Below are 20,699 nucleotides of genomic sequence, written 5' to 3' on the forward strand. Positions count from 1 at the left end.
CAAGGAGCATTTCCCATAAGGTGTTCAAGTCATTCTATCACAAATTCATTGCTGAATATTTTGTAGTGATACACTTGTAACAACTGCACATTAAACATATAACTAATTAACTACAATTTTATCAGAATACAACAATAATATTCTTACAGAATAAATTATTCTTGCAGAATGGTTTTGAATATTATTAAAGAATTTGTATTATCAAGAATATACCCAACGAACAAAACATTTGAAATATAAATGCAGGAAAAGATCATGTTAACACAAATATGTGTCTTGAATTAATAACTACAAAGATGTAGTTTATATCAGATGTACCTTCACGCTCATCTAGTCTCATTTTGGGCATTTACAAAAGCATACACAGATAGAGACACAAAAAAAAAAATACATGTAAGATGCATTTGTATTTGTAAAATCTATTTTCAAAATCAAAAAACAATTGGATGTAAAATCTATTTTCAGGATTGAGGTAAATAATCTTTTGTTTTCCTGTTACAAATACCTAGATTTCAACTATGCATTTTATCAAACACGTGGTGTGCTTCTTCAGTTTCTTCAAAAAAATTATGATAGTCTTATCAATTCAGTTTCTTGAATTCAAGAAACAAATCCAAACAACCATGAGTTATATCCCATCCATTATCATAAATTTTTTCAGGAAAACCCAAACATCCAAATTTATATGGATTCAAATCAAAATAAGATGAAGAAGAAGATCACCTGTTGGCCATGGATGCAACACCACCACCTCTTTTCCGACCGCCACCACCCTTATGCTCAACTGCTTCCTCATCAGAGTACAAATACACAACCAATGTGTAACAAAAACAGAAACAAAAACAAAATTGTTTATGCAACTTGATTAGATTGTGATTTGAAGAATAAAGAACAATTGAAATCAAAGACTGATTCAATTAATCGGACCTTTCGACCAGCACGACCGCTTCTCCACAACAATGTTTTGGAGGTTTTGTAATCAATGCAGAATTTCTCTTCACAACTTACCAATTCCTGAGAAATCAAAACAGAAAGAGAAATAAAACGATCAAGAACTTATCTTCGAGCTTTGAAAATATCAATTAACGATTGACGATCGAGTGTGTGTATATACCATTTCTGTTGTGTTGATTGTTGTTTGGTTTTTGGAAATCAGAATCCAATATCAGATACCTGAACTTGAAATCAGAATCAGAGAGTTTGAAGGACGACTGAGAATTGAAGATGGAAGGGGAAAGAACCCTAACCGAGGGCAAGGGTATGTGGATTACCGGACCAGAAAAATATTGATTCCTTGAATATAATACACGATGCAAGAGAGACTAGGTAAAAAAAATATTGATTTTATTTCCTTAATTGCAGGATTTTAATTGAATGATTCCTTAATTAAAAAGTACAAAATGTCCAGAATACCCTTAAATGATTTATTTAATTGTTTATTATTTCTTGAATTCTCATTGATGCATTTAGGCACACAATACTTGCTAAAAACATTTGAACCTGGCTCTATAATCGATTATTCTTTTAGGTTATCGAAGCCCTATTAGTGAAATAATGATGAATATGTTAAAGTTTTGTTTATTTTTGAAAAAAAGGTGTAAAACGAAAAAAAATACTATATGTAATGTCTTTTATGGAAAAAAACTCAATTTACTTCAAATGGTAAACAACTAACACGAACAATTAAACGGACAAAATTTTATGTTCGTGTTCGTTCGTTAAAAAAATTTGTGTGTTCATGTTCGTTTATGTTCATTCGTTTAACTGATAAACGAACATAAATTAATATAAATGAATATAAACAACTAGTTTATAACCCGTGATAACCACGGTTATAAAATTAATTAAATTTTCGTATTAAAAAGCAAAATTATTAATTAATTATTTTAAATAAATTATTACTTAAGAGATATTTTTTTAGTTATATAAAATTATAATCGTTGATTTAAATAAATACGTGGAGTTATATCATTTTATAATTTATATTAATTTTATTTAATTTTTTAATCTAATGTTATTAATTTAATATAATTAAAGAAAGAAATTTTATAATTTGAAATTTAAAATGAATCAGTTATTAATTTAATAAAGTTAAAGTGAGAAATTTAAAATTTGAAGTTTGAAATGAATAATTAATAGGTTGATAAGTGACATGATAAATGATATATAACATTAATGAGGATTCTAATTGCATGACACTTGTCAATATGAGATTAAACCTATTCTTTTATTAAAATAGAGAGAAGGGAGATAATAAACTTAAATAGACATAAATGAACATTAAAAAACATAAACAAGCCAATGAAAACAAACTTAAATGAACAAAAAATAATAAATAGATGTGAACTTAAATAAACGCAAATAAACTTAAATGAACAAAGATATACAAACATTTGTATATATATAAAATTTATTTTTTATAAAGTAAATGAATGAACTTAATCGAATGAACGTAAATGAACATAAACGAGTGTTCACGAATTTAAATAAACGAATACGAGATATTTTGTTTATGTTCGTTTGTTTATTAAATAAATTAGATAAACAAATTTCTCACCGAATAATTCACGAACAAATTGTTGAATGTTTAGTTCGTTTATAGCCCTACCTGCTAGGGATTGAAATAACAAAGTTATAGGTAAAATTTGGATTCTTTTGAAAAAAAATCTAAGTTTTTTTTTTTAATGGAAAAAACCCGTTAACTTAGACATACCATTTTTTTATTAGAAAATATCATTTCTCAATGAGAAGATGCTTACATCATTAATAACAAAGTATATATACATGGACTTTCGATCGAATAATTCACGATCAAATTGTTGAATGTTTGATTCGTTTTTATGGTTCTATCTGTTAGAAACTGAAATAATAAGTTATTCGTAAAATTTGGATTCTTTTGAAAAAAAGGGTTTTGGAACAAAGTAAAAAAACTCAGGTTTTTTATGAAAAAAAACCAATTAACTTGGAAAAAAAACTTTATTAGTAAAGAGTTCACATAAATGAACATAAACGATTTTCTTGCCGAATAATTCACGAACAAAATTTTGAACTAAAATAACAAGTTATTGGTAAAAATTTGGATTCTCTTTGAAAGAAAAAAAAAAAGTTTTTGGTCTGGACAGAAAGTAAATAAGGTTTTTTTATGGAAAAAACCCGGGCAACTTAAAGATAAATAAATAAATAAATCACTTTTCTCATAGGTGAATGAGAAAATGCTCACGTCATTAGTAACAGAGTATATATATTTATTTCCTTTGTTTCTCTTCAATATACGTGTCAACACCATTTAAGCATGCACACCTGATTTTCAGAGGCCAGTCAATAGTCATGGCGTGGGGTAAAATTGAAGAAATCAAGTAAACCGCCATCGCCATTCAACTCTATAACGACACCTCTCTCACATTCAGCTCACACCACAGAGACGCCTCCTTTCACTCTCTGATAAGGTTTTCTCCCCTTCTCAGTTCTCGCTGCAAATTCTCTATATGTGTTTATGATTTTGGTGAGTTCATCATGTATCTATATCCCTTTCTAGCAATCTACGCACACTTTTGTTTAACTTGCCTTTATTTTGTGTTCATACAGCTGAAATTTGTTTTAATGTGTGTTTTCACTACATAATTTGGTTGTGTAATGATTATACGAGAAAATTCTATTTTGGAGTTGATAGGGTTTATGTAGAACTTGAATGATGCTCCCTCCCTCCAGAAACTCATGTATTCGTGTACTTTGGCGTAAAAAATTTGTACAGATGAGTTTTTTCATCCATTGAGCACTTGTGTATTTGAATTTCGTTTTGGTCCTATTTTGGAATCAAAACACAAAATAGAACTGTTTTAATGTTTTGGAAATCGAGGGGCTACTATCTATACTTTAATCAGTATTTAATAGTGATTAAGGTTTATCTTATTTAAGATAGAATATCCCCTGAATTTTGATGCATCACATGGTATATCAATTGTTACTGTATAGGTAGAATTAGGATTATACTTTCCTAGATTTCTGTTACATAGTAACCTAAATCAATCAGTTCAAGAGAACACACATTTTCTCTGTAAGTTCTAGATCAATGCTTTGTTATTTAAGACTGTTCAGTGTGTAAATTGTAATAAGCACCCTTTACCTGTTCGATTGTTTGATGGAATTCCATAAATTTGATGCTTTCAAGTTTTGACTTGTTGAATAACTTGAAGGTTTTCTTTTTTCTAAGAAGGAAAGTGATACTCAAAAATGAAGTTTGGAAAGGAGTTCAAGCAACAAAAGGTGCCAGAATGGATTGAAGCCTACATGGACTATAATGGACTCAAAAGAATATTACATGAAATCAAACAAAGTAAACTACAAGAAGAACCTCAAACACCTTCTAGAATTTCACAGCAGAGGTTATCACTATACAGACCTTTTAGTGGTCTAAATGTAAGATCAAGCTCTGATGATGAAAGCACAGATGATGTTGAAGACCAAGTTATAGCTGTTGAAACTGTGAGGCAAGATGATACTAGAGAAGTATACAACACCAATTTTCTCATGTCACCAAGACAAAGTGAGGTTACATTCTTTGAGAAGCTTGATGAAGAGCTTAACAAGGTTAATACCTTTTATAGGGATAAAGTGGAGGAAGTGATTGAAGAAGCAACTTCAATAAACAAGCAAATGAATGCTTTGATTGCATTAAGGATCAAAGTGGAACAACCAGATATAAATAAATGTCATATACAGAGAATCATTTCTACAGATAGTGGTTCCATAGAATCCTCAAATATAAATTCTCCAAGCAGAGTTTCACTAGGTATATCCCATATCCCATATCCCATATCCTAAATCTTTAAAAAAGTAAGATGTATAAATGTCCACAAAAGGTTAATTATTGTGTTCTAACTTTTGTTATGTATGATGAGTCCATAATTGGTAGATGAGGAACAACAGAGTGAGATGAATGATTGGAATCAAATGAGAAGTTCTTGTGTCACTAATCCTAGTGGTGAGAAAGTTCACTTTGAATCATATAATAATTATTATAAATTTATAATTGCATGTTATTCAGTATGATCTTTCCATGAAGTTGAAGATGGGATTCTATTTTGCAGAAAACAGACATATTGATTCCAAATCTGATAAACATAAATCAGATCTTTTGGATGTTCTTGATCGTGTAAAGATCAACAATACCCTTGAAAGCCCAATGTCAACCATCAGAAGTGTTCTTAATGACTCAAAAGACAAAGATTTAAGGTTTAAGAAAGAGGAGCTCAAAGAAGCAGAAGGCAGAATGAAAGTTGTGTTTATTGAATTCTATCGCAAGCTTCATCTTCTCAAGCATTACAGGTCGTGAATATAAATTATAAAATAATCATGAACTTTAAAACCATATATTGAAAATTGAGCCATGACTTTTCTCTCTTTGTTCATGAATGAAAAACAGCTATGTAAATATCCTAGCATTCTCAAAGATCATGAAGAAATATGAAAAGGTCAGGAAACTATGGTCTTTTCTTTTTGACTTTTTTCTATTTTCTAATCATCTTATTGTGTATATATGCAGATTGCAATAAGAAGGGCAGCAAGGTCATACATGAAAATTGTGGATGACTCTTACATCGGGAGCTGTGATGAGGTTAGTGTTGACAAAATCTTTGACTTTTTGGAATCTAAAATGTAATTTTTTTTAGAAAAATGTTTTAGGTTACTCTTCTTCTGGATCGTGTAGAGGGCACCTTCATAAAGTACTTTGCAAACTCCAATCGTAGAGAAGGTATGAAACTATTAAGACCAAAAAGAAAGAAAGAAAAGCACAGGGTAACATTTTTTTCAGGTACATAAATATAATAACCAATAATTAAAATTCTAAAAAATATATCATCATGCTTACGTTTTTATTTAATTTTTAGGATTCTTTTCTGGTTGCTCGATTGCACTTCTGATTGCTGCCATATTACTTATACAAGCAAGGAAAGTAATGTCTAAACAGGAGCACACCATGTACATGGAAAATGTTTTCCCTCTTTACAGGTGATTTAAATTTAATCATGAAAATTGTAATCAACTAATTCTTATTATTATTATCTACAAAGAATTAACGAATTGTTGATTTTGGTTGCAGTTTATATGCGTATATAATCCTACACATGCTTTTATACGCTGCAAATATATATTTCTGGAAGCGTTGCAGAATCAACTACCCGTTTATATTCGGATTCAAGCAAGGAACCGAATTAAGCTACCAAGATGTGTTTCTAGTCAGCACTGGTGTTACAGTTGTCACACTCTCCACCTTTCTTCTTCATGTTCACATGAAACTCGATTCTGTTCACTCCATATATGAAAAATACGTAGAATTAATTCCATTAATCTTACTCATTCTACTTCTTCTCATATTCTTTTGCCCTTTCAATATCTTGTACAAATCCAGTCGTTTCTTTCTCATCAAATCTCTTTTCCATTGCATTTGCGCTCCTCTCTACAAGGTATATATTAAAAGTAAACAATCTTCCAACTTACACACAGATTAATTTTATTTATTTTTTTGTATGATTTCAGGTTTCACTTGCAGACTTTTTTTTAGCAGATCAGTTGACTAGTCAGATTCAAGCGATGAGGTGTTTAGAATTTTACATATGCTACTATGGTATGAGATGGTATCAAAAGGAGCAAAAATGTCATACGATGGATCTCTACAACGTGTTCTACATTATTGTAGCGATTATACCATATTGGATTCGATTCCTCCAGGTGATTAATAATAAAATGATATATATAAACGATTTTAGGATATTAATTTTTGTGTGTCGTGATTGTAGTGTGTTCGGAGATTGGTTGAAGAAAAAGATTGGGTGCATTTGATAAATGGTTCGAGATATTTGTTGACGATTATTGCAGTGGTATTTAGAACTGTGTTTGAATTGAAGATGAAGAAGACATGGAAGGTTTTGGCTCTTATGACTTCAATCGCTTCAATTATGTTCAACACGTATTGGGATATAGTTGTGGATTGGGGACTTTTACAAAGGAAGTCAAACAACTTGTTCCTTAGAGATAAGCTTTCAGTAAGGCATACAAGTGTCTACTTTGTAGTAATGGTATAAAAACAAAAGTCCTAATTTTTCCTTAATCCTTATCATTAGTTGTTGTTTGTCTCCGTTTTTCTTATAATTATTGTGTTACAGGTGTTGGATGTTATGTTGAGGCTTACGTGGCTTCAATTGATATTGAAATTTAACCTACATTACCTCAAAGGAACTGCTATATCAAGTCTTTTTTCCTGTTTAGAAATATTCAGGCGAGGGGTGTGGATGTTTTTCAGGTATGTACAAAATATTATTCCATTCGCTAAGTTTGTATGTATAGATATAGATATATAGATTTATAGATATGATGAGTGATGATGTGATTTATGTGTGGGCAGATTGGAGAATGAGCATTTGAACAATGTGGGAAAGTATAGAGCGTTTAAATCTGTCCCACTTCCTTTTAGTTACTATGAAGAAGAAGATGAGGAAGATGACAAGGATGACTGAAATTTCGTCTTTCAACAAAATTAATAATCTTTTTTACCTGTGAAATTTTGTAGAGGTTTATGAATATGAATGATATCATATTGGATTTAAACGTGTGGTCGAAATTCAAAACTAACAATATATACTAATAGTAGCTCAAGAAAAGTACCATTTGAAAAAAGTAAATTGGATATTCCACACAAATATAATTTTGTAGTGGTAACAAAATTATATTTTTTCTATCATCTGATCTATATTGGCATCATTAGTCTAAAGTTTGAAAAATAGTATTATGTACTGGGCCTAGATGATTATTAGAGATAAGATCAGTTAATTTACAAAACATGAAATAAAAACGGTGATCTGTGAACTTTCTCATCATTTTTTTTCCTCGCATCACCACGGCAAAATAAATAAATAAACCTATAAAGGATAACTAATAAAGAGAAAAGAAAAGATAAAATGAACTATTTTTCAAGAAATTCAAAAAATAGCTCAATCACCAAAATAACATCAATTTTATAGACCATATCTATGAAATTGCAAATCGTCTCTCTAAAATGATGATGTCATGTGATAAATGATGATTTGACAATTAAAATAACATTGCTTTAAAAGAAAATAACAAAATTTTTTGGCATATGACATCTATGATATTGTAAAATTGAAGGATATATATATATATATATATATATATATATATATATATATATATATATATATATATATATATATATATATATACATATGACATCTATGATATTGTAAAATTGTGGGTGGTTGAGGCTTTATTGCTATGTACGTAAGCCAACAGACCGGGGGCATTCTAACCCGATGGTTGATTGGGCCGAGGGTATTCCATCCCGATGATGGCTGGACCCGTTATATATATTGACATTCCAACATGGGGTATTCCATCTCGATGGATGACTGGACCTGGAGGTTGATTGGGCCTGAGGGTATTCCAAACCGATAGTTAATTGAACCTAACATGCTTGTTATGCTATATGGTGAGACTGGATTGCTTTGTACATCAGTCAACAGGTCAAGGGTATTCCAACCCGATGGTTGACTAAACCCGACATGTTTTGGTATTTTAACCCGATGGTTGATTGGATCAAACATGCTTATGATACGAGGGTATTCCATCCCGAGGATGATTGTGCCCATCGTAGACATGCCTGATATTCCAGGCCGAGACTGATTGGGTCAGGTATGAGTGTTTGTGCATGTGATTTGTTTGTGTGGTGGTATTTTGGGGGAACTCACTAAGTTTCATGCTTACAGATTTGGTTTATGGTTTCAGGTACTTTGGAGGACTGTGACAAGGCGAATGTGTGACCATACACATCCTTGGTTTACAATTGATTGGATCTTGGGAGACTCTAATTTTAAATAATGTTTTAAAAACAATGATTTTGTAAACACTTTTATTAGTAAATATGTAGTTTTGAAAGGTTTAAGTTTGTTGAAAATTTTGGGATGTTAGATAAATCTAATTAGATTTGTTATTTAAGATTAAAAATCTTTAAAATATATTTTTCCTTATTTTTGAAAATAAAAACGATATAATTATAAAAAATAAAACAATAATAATTATTACAAATTTAATATTTAAAAATTGAAAATTAAAATAAAATACATTAATTTGTCAATAAATAATTAAAATTTAACAATAATTTGTATCTAAAATGTAAAATAAAATATTATTGAATAAATAGAAATATAATATCCATTATAACAAATACAAAATTCTTAAAATAAACCACTCATAAAAATCAAAAACAGTTAAGATAATATTGACCTAAAAATCTATCTCTAATAATAGAAAATATTCTATACACTATATTATTGATTTGCAAAAACTTCCGATTGATAAATTGATAAACAATATTTTATTAACGATGATCTTAAAGACTTAAACCAACATAAACTGATAAACATAAACATAAACAAGTTCTCGGGAAGGATAAGTGCATCACTTTTTAACCACCAATAACGAGAACAGGAGAGCCAGCCATGGCTACTTTCCTCCCTACCTTCTCTACTCCAAACCCTCTCAGTTTCAGATCCAAATCACTACTTCTCCATTACAACAAACGGTTCACCGTCAAATGCAACGCAGCACCGCCTCCACCACTTCCTCCGGCGGTCCAGACATTTTGGAAATGGCTAAGTGACGAAAAGGTAGTATCCTCCAACTCTCCAGCGAAGCCCGGAATCGTCGCGGAAGGTCTAGGATTGGTTGCTCAGAGAGACATAGGTCGAAATGAAGTCGTTCTGGAGGTCCCGAAGAAGTTTTGGATTAATCCAGATACAGTTTCAGCTTCTGAAATCGGAAGGGTGTGTGATGGATTAAAGCCATGGATTTCGGTCGCTCTGTTTCTGATTAAGGAGAAGCTGAGAGAAGATGATGACTATTCTCCTTGGAGAAATTACATTAATATTCTTCCTGAGTCTACTGATTCCACAATCTTCTGGTGAGTCTACCTTTTTCTTTCTCTAGTTGTTTTCTGAATTTTGGGGATTTTCTTCCACTTTGCATTCGGAAGTACTTTGTTGATGATAACTGATAAGTTGCTGATTTTCTGATGCTTTTCCAGAACAGGTCAGAAGAGGAGCTCAGTGAGATTGAAGGTTGGTTAAATTATGTTATAGCTTTATTCAGCTCTCCATATACTTTATAATCACTTCTTACTACTTAACCAAAGATAAATCTTGATTAGAATGAGTTTTCTCAGGAACCCAACTATTGAGCACAACATTGAGTGTCAAAGAGTATGTGAAGAATGAGTTTCTTCAAGTCCAAGAGCAAGTGATTCTTCCAAACACAAAACTTTTCCCTTCTCCAATTACACTAGATGATTTCATCTGGGCTTTTGGGATACTCAGATCAAGAGCATTCTCACGACTTCGTGGTCAAAATCTTGTCTTGATTCCAATAGCAGACTTGGTAAGCTCTAAAACTGTTCTTTTTCACAATATGGTTAATTTCCGAAAATGCCCTTCAACGCTTTCTTTCCTGAAGTATATATAAATGAATGTCAGATCAATCATAGCCCTAGTATAACCAAAGAAGATTATGCATATGAGATCAAAGGGGCTGGCCTATTCTCCAGGGATCAAATATTCTCTTTGAGAAGTCCTATACCAGTCAAAGCTGGTCAACAGGTGAGTCAAACCTATTACATTCAAAATTCAAGTTTATATCAAGTTTTCCCATATTTTTTTTAACAAATTGTATCCTTTTTGTTGCATTTATGCAGGTGTTGATCCAATATGATTTGAACAAAAGCAATGCGGAATTGGCACTAGACTATGGATTTATAGAATCGACAGTAGACAGAAATACATACACTTTAACACTACAGATCTCGGATTCAGACCCTTATTTTGATGATAAGTTAGATATAGCTGAAACTAATGGCACAAAAGCAGTTCAATATTTTGACATCACTTTAGGAAGACCACTTCCACCAAAAATGCTACCTTATTTAAGGCTTGTAGCACTTGGTGGCACCGATTCCTTCCTACTTGAATCTATTTTTAGAAACTCTGTGTGGGACCACCTTGAATTACCTGTTAGCCGTGACAACGAGGAGGTCATATGCCAAGTTGTACGCACCGCTTGCCGCTCTGCTCTTTCTAGCTATCGAACCACCATTGAAGAGGTACACTGTCACTGTCATTGTCACTATCAATGATACTGTCTGTCATGTCACACTGTCACTGTCATTGTCATTGTCGGTAACACTTTCTGTCATGTCAGACTGTCGCTGTTACTGTCACGGTCACTTATTGGAATTTTGGTTTGCAGGATGAAAAGTTGAAGGGAGGGGATATTAATCGGAGGGTTGAGATTGCGATCGCGATACGAGAGGGAGAGAAGAAGGTGTTGGGACATATAGATGGGATTTTCGAAGAGAGGGAAAAGGAGTTGGATGAATATGAATATTATCAAGAAAGGAGGCTTAGAGATCTTGGTTTAGTTGGAGAACAAGGAGACATAATTTTTTGGGAGCCAAAATGAGTTGTTTAGATTGGAATATTATTTATAAATTCGGAGGAATGTATAACTTTTATTTCATCGAAATTTCTGTTAGTTATACGGGTTTATAATAATCGCATTTGTATAAAAAAAAGAGTTAAACTCGATCAAAGTTTCAATTTATCAGTTAGAGCTTATATATTTAAGTTGAAGGTTCTAACTTCTAATCATCTAATCATATACTCCGTATTTATGTAAAAGATATTCATTATATACCTATTATAAATATTATATTGATTTTACTCTTAGTAATTGATACAATATATTCATTTAATTGTTCTTTATAATAGCAATTTCATAATAATTCTTTCAATAACAAACTGCCTCTGCATACATGCATACAATAACAATGACTTGCTATTTTATATCTTGAATTCCGAAAAAACATGGACACACAATAACAATGACATGCCATATTATTAACCTTAGGTATATATTTTATATAGTCTTTTTAATTTAAAAATATATATCTTCACAGACATTCTCAAATAAAAATTTATTTAACAATTTACAAAAAAAAAAAAAAAAAAAAAATACATTTGAGACAAAAACTTGTTTAATTGATTTGTCTATAATCGTTTTTTTAATCGTTTTCAATAAATTTCTGTCAAGTTTCAAGTTTATTTCTATAAATGTGCTGTTTTAACAAACATAAATGAAAAGGAAATGCCATTGGCGCCTGTTTATATTTTTCAAAACTTCTTTCTTCTCCAATTTCTCCATCGATAATCCATGTATGAGACCCTAAAACCCAACTTCTGAGTTGTGATTCATCTCTCCCAAATCCAAAGTCCAAACAGCTTGCTTAATTAACCATGGAGCTTAGACTCGCTGTCTTCATCCTAACCCTACCACTTCTATCCACCATCGCTCAATCAGTCCGTTTCCAGATCGAATCAGGTGTGGCAAAATGCATACACGATGAACTCAAAATCAATTCTATGACAGTCGCTGAGTACTCCGTTGTTAATCCAAACGAAGGACATCCCTTGCCTGAACATCACAAGATCAGTGTCGCGGTAAATTTCAAACAACCTCCGAGTTTCAATTTCGTCCTTCTGCAACCTCGTTTGATGTTTTGATCTTTCTGATCCATGATTCAACTTCTCCTATCACGATTCTGTAGCTTTGATTTGATTATTTATTCCTATTGCATCGGATTCGCTTCCTGTTGAACTCTGATTTCAATTCGGGTTCAAAAATCAAAACCCGTGTCGTATCCTAATCCCTAACCATTCGTTTGAAAGCTTGGTGAATTAGGTTTTGCTTTTTCTCATGATTGATTTAAAGATGTGTTGACGATTCACAATTATAAGTGCTGTTTGCAAATGCAGCTGTTTACACCAAAGGAAAAGCGACTTCATCATGGGGAATTAATAGAATCAGGACAATTCACGCTTCAGGTTGAAGAAAATGGGAAGCATCTGCTTTGCTTTTTGACCGACGCTCACGAGCCAATTCTAAACACGACTGTGGAGTTAAATTGGAGGTCTGGGATTGCTGCTACAGGTTGGTCTAATGTCGCCAAGAAAGAGACTGTAGATGTAAGTATCTTTTTCTTTATAAAAATACATTTTTATTCTATGAGATTGACTCATTCATACAGAATTTGCAACATGTATTCTTATATAGATTGATTGGATATAATGATCGGTTTTGTTTAATGAACAGACGATGGAATTAGAGCTGAAGAAAATGGAGGACACAATTTCTGTGATTATGGAGGAGATGTTTGACTTTCGAGACAGGTTGGTTAATAAAATGTTTGGACTTTTACTCTCATATACAGGTTTTGAATGGTCTTCTGCAAAATTGTATCATTTTGAATAAGATTTATCTTCAACGTGATTGGATGCATAATTATATGCTTTAAACATCAATTTATAAAATATAATTGATAGTGTAGTGATATTTTTGTAACGAAATATTATCAAAATATGTTATTATAATATTACATTATAGAATTTGAAGTGAAACTCATGATACATACATGTGTTGTACGATTTTGACAGAGAAGAAGATATGCAAGAGTTAATGAGGCATACAAACTCGATAATGGGTTATTTGGGTTTGGTTTCGTTGTTTATTTGCTTGTCTGTGGCGGGAATACAAGTATGGCATCTTAAGTCATTTTTCGAGAAAAAGAAGATTATTTGATTATTCTACTCTTGTCATCATGTCATGTCATGGGTGTAAAGTTGAATTAAACATATATAAATTTATGAAAACCAGTCCAAATACAATGTGACTCGGTTCTATAAGCTTCATTGGCTTATATATAAACCTATTCCTTTTCAAGTTTGAAAATCTATTACATGGGTCATTACATAACTGATTATTTCAATGCAAAGTGAAGTGTCATCGTTAATAGGTCTTAGGATCTTTATCAAAAATTGTCACAAAAATATGATCTACCCTCGATACCAACATTGGAGTTTAATACAACTAAATTTATATGTTAGAGGAAGTGGTGTCATACTTGTCATACTGTTTTTATTACCATGTAGGCGCCATTTCATTTTTGTTACATAACACTAACTTCTTACCATTTAAAGAAGATAGGTCACCATGGCATTTTCAAATTCATTTTTTTAGTTATTGAAAAGAGAAAAATATGAACAAATATTGTTTTTGAACTTTTACTCTCATATGTAGGCATTGCCACGAGAGGTTGCCAAACACCCATGTTGAGGCCAAAGGGTGGTGTTTGTGCCGAACAAGGGCGGCTCAACCATTTTAGAGGCTCTAAGAAAACAAAAAAATTGGGGCCCTTTAGGAAAGCAAATAGATTCGAACCTAAGACCCTTGGTTTGCTAAACCACCACTTTTACCACTAGGCCAAGCTCCAACTTGTCTTTGCAACCCAGGAAATATGTATATATATAGATATAATTAACATAATAAGTTTTAAAATTGGAGGCCCTTTAGAATTGGGGGCCCTAAGCCCTTGCTTACTTTTGTAAAGCATAGAGCCGACCCTGGTGCCGAACACACCTCAACAATTGTGGAGGTGTTGTACCACTTTCCATAGCCTTATCTATACATTTTAGCATTAAATACATAATAAAAATTTATTGATTCCTATTTTATTATACATTATAATCTTTATATTGTCTATGAAAAATTGTTTATTCACTTGTATGGTGATATTCTAAAACCCTTACATGATATCAATTTAAACTCAATCCTCCGATAAATTACAAAATTTCACCAATAACATGAAACAAATATATCAATCTAAACTCAATCCTCCTATAAATTACACAACTTCACTAATAGCTCCTTTCTAATGGTATTCACATGGGAGCATAGTAGCAGGGGCGACTCAACCATTTTGAGGGCTCTAAGCAAACAAAAAATTTAGGGCCCTTTGGCATTTACTATACTTAATGTTATAAACTTTCATCATTTATCCGGATTTAGGACCGGCAATAATAAACTAAAAAGTTTATAAACAGAGTTAGGGGTCGTTTGATAGTGGCTAATTGGGTTAGAGCTGACTGAGTTAGAAGCTGACTGAGTTGGAAGTTCTGACTGAGTTACCTTTGACTGAAATTTGTTGTTTGATTTTTGCATCTAACTGATTGTGCAAAATAACTATTTTACCCTTGTAGCATCTAAAACACAATACATATTGGAATTAACATCAAACTCCATAACCAGTATTAATAGCGATATAGTTTCATTTACTTGAGAGTTGTAACCATAAATACAAAATTAAAAATAAAAGTGGAATGTAATGATAAAAACATCAAAATACACCTTATCAAATAAAAGTGGAATGTAATGATAAAAACATCAAAATACACCTTATCATTTATCTGAGAAATAAAGCTATGCATTGACTCGCCAACACTTGTATTAGCTTTTCTTAGTTAAAATTTTACTATCAAATTTCAATACTTCAAAATACTCATGTAATCATACAATTGAAACAAAACTGTAGATAATGAACAATAGTATGTTGCAAGTTAAAACCTCTGAAAATGAAAACCATAATCATTTAAAAGCAATCAAAATTTTATATTTATAAGCAATACACAATAATCAATCACATAAGACAGGCTAATAAAACATTATTAAGATCTACTAAATCATCAGTGTAGTCAATTGTTCTTATCTGTGGAGAGCATGCCAACAATTTGTCTTCGTTATTATAGATCATCAAAATTGTTCCATCCTTTAAACCCCAAGTAGATAAATCAGCAGCTAAACAGGTTCCTTAATCAACCAATCTAGATCAGCTTTAATGTTTTGCTTGATAATGATCTCTTAATGCTAGGATTTCTTGATCCCATATTCCTTTACTCACATATATGAAACATAATCAGACAATCAAAATATCGAATAATATGGCAGATAAAATGCTACCTTGAACGAAAAAGAGACGCCTGTTAGTTGAAATTGATGAGGGGAACCGATTTGGGAGAGAGTTGAAACCACGTGAGAGAAGGGTTCTTGAGCGATATGTAAGGGAAGAACGATATGTCAAGGGAAACGGCAAAGAGCATAAAGGAGATAGACCCAGTCATGAGAGTTTCAATGAAGGACCGAATCATCACAAAATTAGGGACCGAGTCCTTCATTTGGACCGAGTCCAAGGATGGAGAAGGGAAAAACAAACAAGCTATTTTGGACTGAGGACCGGGTCCTTACTTTGGATCCAGTTAGAAAGGAAATCAAACGAGCCCTTATTTTTTTAACCGACAGTTGCTTGACATTCTATTATAATGGTCAAGATGATGTGTCCTTGCCCCTATTGATACTAACTATTATCTATCTTCTATTTGGTACACGAGTTCAAAAGGCATCCAGTTAAATTTGGATGTGATTGAGTTATGATTCTAGCTTATAATCAATATGACTTATAGACTTTTAGAAGCTTTTGATTACCTCGTTAAATAGTATACCATAAAAGCATATAGATAGACTAATTCTATAATCCAAACTCATAAAAATCATTATAATTGTAGGTTAAAAAGACATGAACTGTTAATTATACAGCACGTTAGAATAGATAATGGAAATTGGAAAATAAGAAAACTCAAAACTAGAACTAGAAGTGTAAGATAATCATTAATCAGATTATCAGATAATGGAATTGGAATACTTTTAGTAAACCATCAGTCTTGTCCTTTTGATGCCTCTGAACAGTGGAGAATCACAATCTCTGAATTAGAGAACGGAAGAAAGAATAGAGAAGGCTGTTGTGTTTCTTTGTTTCACTTTCAGACTATATTTAATATTAGAGACCGGAGGAGTAAAGGACAGGAGAAGAAGTCGCCGATCCGAGAAGGAAGAAGAACAGGACTTAGAAGAACACTTGAACCGATCAATTAACAGAAGGTTGCGTTTTTTCTACGTGTTTTTTCTACCTTTCTTTGGAAATCGAATCACCGCTTCCCTCAGACATTTGTAATAATCGAATGATCGAGTTTTTACTAGAATTAACGAATAAGATTTAAAATTTGAGGCCCTTTAGAATTTGGGGCCCTAAGTCTTTGCTTAGTTTGGTAAACACTTGAGCCGGCCCTGCATAGTAACCACTTATAATTTTGGTATTAGGGTGTAGCCATAAGCTATGTTTAAACAATAACTAAATATTGATTAAACACAATGAATCAAATAAGATATAAACATGTATATTACCCTGACATGAAATTTTAGGTTGAAGGGTGTCATGCCATGGTTCTATTGTGACAAAGACTCTTCACCTTATTTTACTATTATCTTTGCCACATAAGAGAGAGAGAGAGAGAGAGAGAGAGAGAGAGAGAGAGTGAGGAACCACACCCTTCGTAGTGTTTGTCACGACTGAGTTGACAAATCGTAACATTTACATACCCACACCCTTCGACCTCATATGCCAACTTTGTTAGTGATTATCACTAACAGTGCATCCAATTTATTTTGTCCAAAGCAAGTCTTTCCATTATTGGATTTGCACTAAAGTTATGAATTTTAAACAGAAATAAAAAATGCAAACCTTTTTTCTCCATTTTGGCATTTTTTATTAATATTTGATTCAATTAACCTTAAAATCAATACAATTATCGGCTTTAAGATTTCGGGTGTTTTTCTACACATCGAAAAAGTCTGTGGTATGATTAACAAAATCTGAAATCTATTGACCAAAATAAAAATTAAATGAAAATTAGGTGGACTTGTTTATTAAATATTTTTTCATATAGATACAAAATATGGTAAATAATTAAATTCAATAAACAAGAGCATTAATGAGAAGGAAATGCCATTGACGTTTTTCTCATTTCAAAATTTTCATAATCCCTACATTCTAATTCGTCTTCCCCAAAATCCAAATAGAGCTCGCTCAACAATGGAGCTTGGGCTCGCCATCTTCATCCTAGCTTTAGCATTTCTATCCATCATTGCTCATTCAATCCGTTTCGAGCTCGAATCGGGTCACACAAAATGCATAGGAGAAGACATCAAAATCAATTCCATGACAGTCGGTCATTACTCCATTGTTAATCCAAATGAAGGAATTCCATTGCCTGAACATCACAAGATCACTGTCAGGGTAAATCCGAAACAGCTTTCCATTTTTAATTCCATGAATTCGTAACTGAAATTTTGTTTAATCGTTATTATCTGCATGAGATGAATACATCTTTTGATCTCTATCATGTTATCGACTGTGGTTAACTTGATACGAAATCTTCATTTTGCAAATTGAGTTGGGGTTTATTTGAATCTTCTAAATCCAGTTGTTTTCCGAGAACGGAAACCGCCAACACTATGCGGAAGCGGTAGAATCAGGAGAATTCGCGCTTCGCGTTGTTGAAGATGGCGATCATTTAGTTTGCTTCTCCGCCATTGATCACCAACCGGCCGTTAACATCTCTGTGGAATTCAATTGGAGATCCGGTGTGGCTGCTAAAGGTTGGTCTAATGTCGCGAAGAAAGGTTCAGTAGATGTAAGTATCTAATTTTTCGTCCATACTCATAGAAACAGTTGCAATTATATACATACTTAGCTTCGATAAATGATAGATCTTTTTGTATGCGCTTCAATTTGCAGGCGATGCAATTAGAACTAAAGAAAATTGAGGAGATGGTTGCTGGGATTCATGAGGAGATGTTGTATCTTCGGAAAAGGTTAATTGGTTGATGAAAATGGTTATACGAATGAATTGTGTGTTTATAAATTGTAATGTGGGTATTGTATGGTGTGATTGTTACAGAGAACGAGAAATGGAAGAGCTAAACAGGAAGACGAACACTAAGTTGGGTTCGTTCAGTTTGGTTTCGTTGTTTATGTGTTTGTCTGTTGCAGGATTGCAGCTATGGCACTTGAAGACGTTTTTTGAAAAGAGGAAGATTATTTGATTTTTTTTTTTAAATAAAATATTTTGAGAATGTTGGGTTCGGGTATCATGTATGGGTTTTGTTCACAACATGGATGATGAAAGTTTAAAGAAAAAATATATAAAACTTAGATGGCATTATGGCGTATTTTGTCGGGTACATACATTTAGTCATCAAAGTTTTTCATCCGAATTACCATTAAACTCTCTTAATTCTGTCAAAAATATATAATTGTGTTTGGTTATTTTTTAGTTGTGTTCGGTTATTGAAAGTTTAGTTGGTTTTTGGTGACTCTAAGATCTCTCGTCATTTTTTTTTGGCCAAAATCAATTTTCCGGTTCGCTGACAAAGAATATCTATATTTCGATTTTTTGGTTGAACATGTTTTTATATTTCTTGAACTTGCATTGTTTCTGGACCCGAAAAACATGTTTTTCGATAGGATGGTTCCTTCCTATTTTCATCATATTTGTTCTTGATGAAACCTTCAACTAGGTCTGTCAATGGAGCGAGTTTTGACCCTGATCCGATCCAAACCCTTAACAATTATATGAGTTTGGAGTATAGTTTTTGATCTGTTTACCCGTTAACGACATATACCCGCTAACTATTTTATTAAAAGGGTCGGGTATGGATCATCACCGATCCACTCCGTTTATAACCCGTCCCATATAAATTTTAGAAATATAAATTTATATTTTATATTGTCTAAAGTTTACATTAAATTCCAATCAGAAGTCCAAAGAGAAAAGGCCAAAGATTAAATTGTTTTTACATAGGACTCGAGGGCTCAGCTTCAAGACTTCCGGTCTTCTCCCAAGAGTCATCATTTCATTTCATTTATATTTCATCATGTAATTACTAATTTCATTTATAAATCAATAAGGTCATTTATCAACCGGAAGAAAGTTTGTAATTACTATTCTCTATTAATGCAATTGACGATCAAAACCAATCGGAAGTAACTAAAATAATGATTTTAATTCCAATAGAAAGTCCTCGAGTACATAATGTGTTTTCTAAATCAAAACTTAGTTTTATTTTAATAAATGTGATTTTATGATTTAAGTAAATGTGTTTGATTATTCAAAAAACCTACGAGTTACGGGGCGGGTTTGGATATTTGTTGATTCGGTGGATAAGGGTACGAGTTTGATTATTCAAAACCCTGCAGGTTACGGAGCGGGTTTGGATCGGATTTTGAAATTTGTTAAAAGAGTTTGGATCAATGTCGATTCGCTCCAAACCCGCTCCATTTCCAGGTCTACCTTCAACTTGGCATGAGAATACAATTAAAATCATCCTAAAAAGGAAATCAAAGAGGGCAACACCTTGCATTTTTTATTTTATTTTATTTATTTTATTTTTTTAAGAAGCAAATCTAATCTACTTTTAATCTAACTCCTGATTTTATCTATGTACACGGAAGTGTTTGGACCCTCAACCTCAAAGAGGGAAACATCACCAAATATTGTTGGACTAGAAGCCTTCAGGTAACAACTTGCATGTACCAGACAAAACCAATTTGGTTTTTATAAATCATTTCAAGTTAATTTACAGAATTTTTATTCATCTCCAAAATATGTTCCATCTAGTTTTTGAAAATTAATGTAAAAAAAAAAAAACTATTGAATCAATTAAAAACCTTTTCTAAATCAATTTGACGTTGAAACACAAATCTCAAGCTTCAAAAACTTGATCTTCTGATCCTGATAAACTTATCGGGAAAATCATATTGGTTGGAGAAGATGACCAAAGATATCGTTGGAGGTGCCTTGGTTGTCGGAGACGTCACCAAAAAACGGTTTTACTTATAATGGCCAATAGTA

At 32.3% G+C, this 20,699-nt stretch overlaps 4 protein-coding genes and 1 long non-coding RNA gene across 11 annotated transcripts; 4 read left to right on the forward strand and 1 right to left on the reverse strand.

Moving 5' to 3' along the window:
- Positions 1–3,294: 3,294 nt before the first annotated feature.
- On the forward strand, positions 3,295–7,697 carry LOC111879042 (phosphate transporter PHO1 homolog 10). 7 transcript variants are annotated; one of them, XM_023875515.3, is made up of 13 exons: positions 3,295–3,446; positions 4,211–4,789; positions 4,913–4,981; positions 5,088–5,325; positions 5,423–5,471; positions 5,543–5,614; positions 5,683–5,812; positions 5,889–6,009; positions 6,101–6,464; positions 6,538–6,729; positions 6,798–7,076; positions 7,164–7,300; positions 7,403–7,697. In XM_023875515.3, exons 2-13 carry the CDS (start codon positions 4,231–4,233, stop codon positions 7,512–7,514), a joined length of 2,322 nt encoding a protein of 773 aa, XP_023731283.1. In that variant the 5' UTR covers positions 3,295–3,446; positions 4,211–4,230; the 3' UTR covers positions 7,515–7,697. The 7 variants fall into 7 exon arrangements, with proteins under 7 accessions (XP_023731283.1, XP_023731284.1, XP_023731281.1 ...); XM_023875516.3 differs by having other exon boundaries at positions 3,301–3,446; positions 4,214–4,789; XM_023875513.3 differs by having other exon boundaries at positions 3,324–3,502; positions 4,194–4,789.
- A 1,749-nt stretch (positions 7,698–9,446) lies between these two features.
- LOC111879053 (fructose-bisphosphate aldolase-lysine N-methyltransferase, chloroplastic) lies at positions 9,447–11,708 on the forward strand. The gene is made up of 6 exons (XM_023875529.3): positions 9,447–9,973; positions 10,102–10,130; positions 10,235–10,446; positions 10,542–10,664; positions 10,760–11,164; positions 11,311–11,708. The coding sequence occupies exons 1-6, from the start codon at positions 9,513–9,515 to the stop codon at positions 11,521–11,523; spliced, it is 1,443 nt and encodes a 480-aa protein (XP_023731297.1). The 5' UTR covers positions 9,447–9,512; the 3' UTR covers positions 11,524–11,708.
- A 483-nt stretch (positions 11,709–12,191) lies between these two features.
- Positions 12,192–13,808, forward strand: LOC111879040 (transmembrane emp24 domain-containing protein p24delta9). Its single transcript, XM_023875510.3, has 4 exons — positions 12,192–12,560; positions 12,876–13,085; positions 13,213–13,289; positions 13,554–13,808. Exons 1-4 carry the CDS (start codon positions 12,357–12,359, stop codon positions 13,696–13,698), a joined length of 636 nt encoding a protein of 211 aa, XP_023731278.1. The 5' UTR covers positions 12,192–12,356; the 3' UTR covers positions 13,699–13,808.
- Positions 13,809–15,505: 1,697 nt separating this feature from the next.
- Positions 15,506–16,219, reverse strand: LOC111879080 (uncharacterized). Its single transcript, XR_002846005.2, has 2 exons — positions 15,913–16,219; positions 15,506–15,843 (listed from the first exon to the last, which is right to left on the reverse strand). It is a non-coding gene; the product is annotated as an uncharacterized LOC111879080 (long non-coding RNA).
- Positions 16,220–17,811: 1,592 nt separating this feature from the next.
- LOC111879120 (transmembrane emp24 domain-containing protein p24delta9-like) lies at positions 17,812–19,017 on the forward strand. Its single transcript, XM_023875596.3, has 4 exons — positions 17,812–18,082; positions 18,270–18,479; positions 18,584–18,660; positions 18,747–19,017. The coding sequence occupies exons 1-4, from the start codon at positions 17,879–17,881 to the stop codon at positions 18,889–18,891; spliced, it is 636 nt and encodes a 211-aa protein (XP_023731364.1). The 5' UTR covers positions 17,812–17,878; the 3' UTR covers positions 18,892–19,017.
- The last annotated feature ends 1,682 nt before the right edge of the window (positions 19,018–20,699 follow it).

Source organism: Lactuca sativa, chromosome 3, assembly GCF_002870075.4.
Source record: "Lactuca sativa cultivar Salinas chromosome 3, Lsat_Salinas_v11, whole genome shotgun sequence".
Classification (NCBI taxonomy): Eukaryota; Viridiplantae; Streptophyta; class Magnoliopsida; order Asterales; family Asteraceae; genus Lactuca; species Lactuca sativa.